Source organism: Zea mays, chromosome 2, assembly GCF_902167145.1.
Source record: "Zea mays cultivar B73 chromosome 2, Zm-B73-REFERENCE-NAM-5.0, whole genome shotgun sequence".
NCBI lineage: Eukaryota > Viridiplantae > Streptophyta > Magnoliopsida > Poales > Poaceae > Zea > Zea mays.
In genome coordinates, this window is record NC_050097.1 from 239,239,239 (window position 1) to 239,245,955 (window position 6,717).

General features: G+C 43.2%; 1 protein-coding gene across 1 annotated transcript; it reads left to right on the plus strand.

Annotated features, from left to right (window-relative positions):
• Positions 1-696: 696 nt before the first annotated feature.
• LOC103648246 (L-type lectin-domain containing receptor kinase SIT2) lies at positions 697-3,382 on the plus strand. The gene has a single exon (XM_008672733.2). It carries the CDS (start codon positions 750-752, stop codon positions 2,799-2,801), a length of 2,052 nt encoding a protein of 683 aa, XP_008670955.1. The 5' UTR covers positions 697-749; the 3' UTR covers positions 2,802-3,382.
• Positions 3,383-6,717: the final 3,335 nt, after the last annotated feature.

Below are 6,717 nucleotides of genomic sequence, written 5' to 3' on the forward strand. Positions count from 1 at the left end.
GCTAGGGCAGCAATGGTTAAAGAAGCGAGCTCGATGTCAGTGGTGAGCTTCTCGTTGCTATCAGCCTCCCTATAGATTGGTCTAGGGTTGAGATGGGGAATTGAGACGTAACCTCGTGTCGAGCCATCAACCCTCACCACTCTATTTATAGACTACGTAACAGGAACCCACTAACCTCGTCTTGGACTGGACACCCCCGATTAGGATGCGAGGTCATAGTTAGCCGTTGGGCCAACTGACGGAATCAATTCTAACACTACAGAGTGTACATATATGAATATATGGTGAACCCATGAACCTTGCAGTAGAGAAACTGTAAGGTAATTTGTGTGGACTTAAAACAATAATCATTACACTAATTTGTGCTGTGATGCCTTAATTGTCTGGTGCCTGGTGGGCTAGGCTGGAATTCCTAACCTTCACTGCCCCGCCTACACGTTGTGCACTTTGACTACACTTGGAAAACACCAGTCTGCTGGTCCTAGCTGCGATAGCAAAGCTTGACCTGATGCCGGTCCGTTCCAACCATCGACTGTTAAAAGATCCTGATGGCGATACAGCAAACTTGCTTGACCTGGTGCAAGTCTTCGGGCCCTACACTCGGTTGAGCAGAGAACGACACAATCCTATGAATTAAAATTCACCACCAGAGAGTACTCTTTATTAATTTAGCTGAATAGCTTCCTGTGACTCGACTCGATCCATCGATATTGCAGAGAAGACCAGGCCTCGTCTGTCTAGCTGATGTGATGAACATGCATCAACCTTGCTTTTTACAGTATCTCCTCCTCATCCTCGTGCCTCTGCTGCTGTCTGCCTCTGCTTATGATAGATCAGGTGAGTTCATCTTCGATGGTTTCTCTGGCAACGATCTAATAACCATGGATGCTGCTTCTGTCACCAATGGCCTCTTGAGCCTCACTAGCGGGCAGAAGGAATTGAGAGGTCACGCTTTCTATGCTTTCCCTCTCGATTTCACAAGTGCCGCCGTCCCAAATAGCTCCGCCGTTCTGTCCTTCTCTACAACCTTTGTCTTTGCCATCATCGGCCCATATGATGATTTGAGTGGCCATGGTCTTGCCTTTGTGCTTTCTTCCACCAATGATTTGTTTACTGCCTTGCCTAGCCAGTACCTAGGCCTTCTCAATTCATGGAATGATGGTAACTCATCAAATCATCTTCTTGCAATCGAGCTTGATACCATACAGAGCACCCAGTTCAATGACATCAACGACAACCACATTGGGATCGACATCAATAGCCTGTCCTCCGTTGCCTCACACACTGCAGGCTACTACACCTCCAATGGAGAGTTTCATCCGCTGAAACTTATAAGTAGAAAACCGATGCAGGTGTGGGTGGACTATGACAGCAACCATATCATGTTGAATGTCACAATAGCACCTTACTTCATGTCGTCCACCAAACCCAGCAGGCCACTGCTCTCGACTATATTCAATCTTTCCTCTATTTTGCCAACCGCAACAGTATACGCTGGGTTTTCCTCCGCGACTGGCACACTTAACTGCAAGCATTACGTTCTTGGCTGGAGCTTCAAGCTCAACGGAGAAGCTGCATCACTCAACTACTCCGCCTTATCTGTCAAGACTATCCAAGAACTCGCACAACAAGTTCCAACTAGCGATCACCCAGGCAGCTACAAGGTTCTGATATGCAAAATTCTCTTACCGATCGTTGCAATTTTCGTACTTGTTTCTGCTGTTCTTGTTAAGGTCCACATGAAGAGGCGATCACAAGAAAGAGCTGAACTAGACTGGCAGAGGGAGTATGGGCCTCCATCTTTCACCTACAAAGAATTGTTGGCCGCCACTCATGGATTCAAGGACAAGATGCTTCTTGGTAGAGGAGGCTTTGGGAGTGTGTACAAAGGAGTGATGCCTATCTCTAAGCAGATAGCTGCTATTAAGCGAGTGTCGCCGGAGTCAAGGCAAGGGATGAGGGAATTCATGGCCGAGATCACCATCCTCGGTCATCTTCGCCACCGCAATCTGGTGCAGCTGATTGGGTATTGCAGCCATAAGCAACATCTTCTTTTGGTCTACGACTACATGCCAAATGGAAGCCTTGACTGCTATTTGCATACTCAAGATCATGGCAACACCAATCTATGCTGGGCTCAAAGATTCCACATCATCAAAGGTATAGGTATAGCATCTGGTCTCTTCTACCTCCACGAGGACTGGGAGCAGGTTGTCATCCACCGGGACATCAAGACCAGCAATGTCCTTCTCGATAGCGAGATGAATGCGAGGCTAGGTGATTTTGGCCTTGCAAGATCCCATGATCATGGTGCTGATGCTCACACCACGCATGTGGCAGGTACGTACGGTTACATTGCTCCCGAGTTGGCCAGGCTTGGCAAGGCAACCAAAGCAACTGACATCTTTGCCTTCGGCGTGTTGATGATGGAGGTCACCTGTGCAATACGGCCAATATGGGTGAACACCACCGATGGGGAGCCTCTGGCCCTAGCAGACTGGGTGCTTGCTGCATGGCAAGGTGGTTCCATCACCGATGCCGTCGACCCAAGACTGGATAGTTATGTGGATGAGGAGATAGAGTTAGTCCTGAAACTTGGCTTGCTTTGTTCACATCCCTCGCCAAACGCGAGGCCTTGCATGCGCCTCGTCATGCAGTACCTGCAAAGCGACACACCACTCCCATCAGACTTTCAACCGAATAGTTTACTGAGCATTGGTGTGATTCAAGATGAAATGCATGATCAGCGAGCCATGTCATGTCCATCAGCTGCTATAACCGATCTTTCCAAAGGGAGATAACATCGCTGTGTTACTTGGCAATAATCATCTGCAATGTGCTCTTGCTTAGGGCTAGTTTGGAAGCAAGGATAATGGAGGAGATTGAGAGACTACAATCCCATACTATTCAATTTTAAATAATGAGGGCTAGTTTAGGAACTACATTTTTCTAAGGGGTTTCTATTTTCCTCAGGGAAAATGAAAATCCCTTAAAAATGAGGTTTACAAACTAACCTTGAGGGATTCTAGTCTCCTTGATCCTCTCTATTCCAGCCATTAGAGCTAGTTTGAAAACTCAAATCTCCTTCGGGATTGAATGAGATTGGAGAGGAAATCAGTTCATTTCCACCTCAATCCTCTCCAATCCCAAAGGGGATATGAGGTTCCCAAAGTAGCCCTTAGTGTTGGTACTGCTACTGCTTATTTGATGTGCTATTCTATGGCAGAGTTTCGATTTACTTGGAGTAATGTGTCAAATCCTATGACGTTGTTGTATTACTATGAACATCTTTCGTCTGAGATTATCCAGCTACTATTCATAACGTCAATATACTAGATGCAGTACCCAAATGTACTAAATATTGTACAACTGTAGGTCTGGCCTCTCGGAATGCCGTAGAATTTTGGTTTAATTTCATGCTTCCTGATTATTACCATGGACATCTAAGAGCTTCCACGAGTGAAAAGTCTAGTTGTATATGTTTGATTTAGCAAATTACTTTTTGTCTTTTTTGAGTGCAATAAAGAATTTAAGGTGTTCTCATTTTTAATACAGTAAGGAACAAAACTCGAAAAAAAGGGGAAAAATCAATATATACTAGTACATTATTCAGATCATACCTTGTACTATTCAGAACTGCCACTATGCTGAAAGGGTCCAAGCACTAAAATAGTGTTTGCATTAATATTTCTTGTTTACCTTACATTGATTAATGGGCATGTTTATATACCAATTCACATCAATGACTATAATACAGTTGCTTAAATTTGATTCATCAAGAACCTTGCTAAATTACTACAGTATTAGAGTCCCCTTGCAGCAAGTTTTTCGATTTGGCTCTTTGATACCACTTTAATTCTTCTTCCCTAAGCAACTCAGCCAATCTATTTTGCAAGCAATGTTTTAAATCAAGCTCTTGAGCTGATAAAAGCACTACTTCTGTTTTTTTATCAAGTCCATCTAGCTTATTCAAGATTGTTTTCTTCTCTTTATTGCAGGCACCACTGTATTTTTAGCCCAACCTCTCAAAAATTGCCTGAGTCTTCTTATCTTTGCATGCCACCTCTCCATAGGTGTATGGCCCCCAACTCTTGTGATCATACATTCTTAACCATGTCATAGAACCCATCTCACAGTAACCACCCTAATTCAAATTTAAATTGTTTTTTAATATGTTTCGAGCTGGATTCACCAAAGTTTAAAAGAAGGGGGGTATGATCAGAAATATCTCTATTAAGGGCTACCACCGATGATAAGGGATACTTCTAATCCAATTCTGTGGTCACTAACACTATCAAGTTTCTCATATGTAGGTGTAGTAAGGTTATTAGCCCAAGTAAACTGCCGCCCAGACATCTCCAACTCCTTCAGACAAAGACCATCAATTACGACATTAAACAGGAAAGGCCAACAATGGTCAAAATTGTCCTTATTTTTTCGCTGGGTTTTCTGAGAATATTGAAACCCCCCCTATTAAAAGAGGTTGGGATTCATGACTCCCTAATAAGCAGACTAACTCCGACAAGAATTGTTCTTTTTTATCCACTTGAGCAGGACCATAGACCTCTACTAAAGCCCACTTGAAGCAATCACTTTTGTTGCACAAGGTGAACTTAACAAAAAAGTCACCCTCCTCTATGGCCCCTATATCAAACACGTCTAAGTCAACTCCCAATAAAATACCTCCTAAGCGACCTTCTAGCTCTTTGCAATGCCAAAGAAAATTCTTCCCTCCACATAGATTACGCAAAAATGGATCAGTAGACGACTTACACACCGTCTCCGAAATTGTAATGAAAGACAAGTTTTGCTCTTTAGTCAAATCTGAAACAAACTTATGTTTCATGGGGTCTTTGAACCCATCACTATTCCAAAAAATACCTTTCATTTTGAAACCAAAGTTTTTTTCTTCTACCTTTTCGATTTGTGTTATAAGATACTGCAGTACGAGCCATAAGATTATGCTCACTGTTAGTATCCATAATTTCCTCTAGAACTTCAGCACACATGTTACTAAGCAATAATTTGTTCAACTCATCACGTTCATAAAACTCAATCTCTTCCTTAACTATTGCCCTATCTGCTACTCCTTGTTAATTTTGGGACAGAGAACTAGAGCCACCTGACTGAACCATGGACTCAACAAAGTTTTGGACAACACAAGAATCATTTGTAAATTTAAAGCCTAAAGGATGTAGATTAGCCACAACATCATCACACGAAAAATGTAAAGAGGAACAAGTGTTACTCATACCTTCCTCAAAAGAAGTATTGCTCCTTTGAGTCACATGAGAGCCCACACTAGCCTCTGGTACATCCGCCAGCTTTGCTATCTCCGGAGTCATGAGCACAAATTCTCCCATCAAGACTTCCGAATCTAAAACCTTCTTACCATGACTCCCATCTCCACCTATCTTTGCTCCACTAGATTCTTCTCTCACTTGCTTGTCTCTCATAGAAGAATCCTTTTGTTGTGGCACTGGTGCCATACCCCCTGGCACATTTGCATCATCATCTCCAAAACCAAAATCATCCATATCCATTGGCTCGGGGTTCTCCTCATTTATATTCTCCTCCACCCTGAATTGCAGCTCATACACAAAGTCGCCAATGGCCACATCCACATATTGTGGAATGAGGTTTGGATCAAGAACTGACACTTGTAGTCGACATACATCAAACTTGTTGGTGAACTTCATATCAACTGCCTTGGTCGCACCTAAAATTGAACCCACCGCCCAGATAAGAAGAAATTGAATCATCACAGACGGTAAACCAATGAATTGGACCAAGACATTCTTAAGCTCCACTTTTGCTTTTTTTCTGCAACACATATTCCTCAATTTTTATCTATGCACTATGTTTTGTTTGCACCACCCCCCATTCCAACGTATGATCGAGTTCAGAACGTGACGAAAAAGTGGTCTTGAAGCAATTAACCCCAGTCTAAACAACCTCCCCATTCCATTTACTAGAAACCATCCTCTGCAATTCTGAGATCACTTGTGCCTCAGAGAGAACACCCCTTGTAGCTTTAACCACAGCTGTTGTTACCTCCCCTTTAGGACTTGTTCGGTTATTTTCAATCCATATGGATTGAAGGGGATTGATACGGATTGAGAGAGATTTTGACTTACTAGGGATTGAAACACCCTCAATCCATATGGATTGGGGTAGAACCGAAAGCCCTTAGGCTTACTTTTATGCTCAAAAGGTATGTAATAAAATCCAAGACCATCCAAAGCATAACCACAGGTCAAAGCACTTAGTTTATCCACACATGCCCTTTGGTTAGACATCTATAGCAGTAGGGTTGCTTACCAGTGCCATCTTTCCCTCCTAGCTTGTTTCACTAACTTGACATCAGACCCTCCCTGATCAGGTACCAGAACATCCTGATCCTTAGCTTCGGATTTTAGAATAGACTCTAAACAATGGAGGTGTGGATAAACTAAGTCGAGGAATTCAAGCCGCTGACCGAAACAGGAGCTTTTCCCAGAGCTTGATTTAGCAAGGCAATCGCCTGAGTGTTAGACTACCCGTCTAGGGTTTGTGTTATTCCCCTTATAATGACCGTTATACCCCTTGTGTAATGGGCCTGGCCCAGTTACTCACTCTATTAATATCACTCCCAACCCCTGTTTAGGGTATGGGTTCCTATTCTAACATGGTATCAGCTTAGGGTTTCATCCTCTCCTCCTGCTACAGCCGCCAGCC

Coding starts and splice junctions, on each gene's coding strand:
- LOC103648246 (XM_008672733.2), top strand. CDS start 750: ATGAACATGCATCAACCTTGCTTTTTACAGTATCTCCTCCTCATCCTC.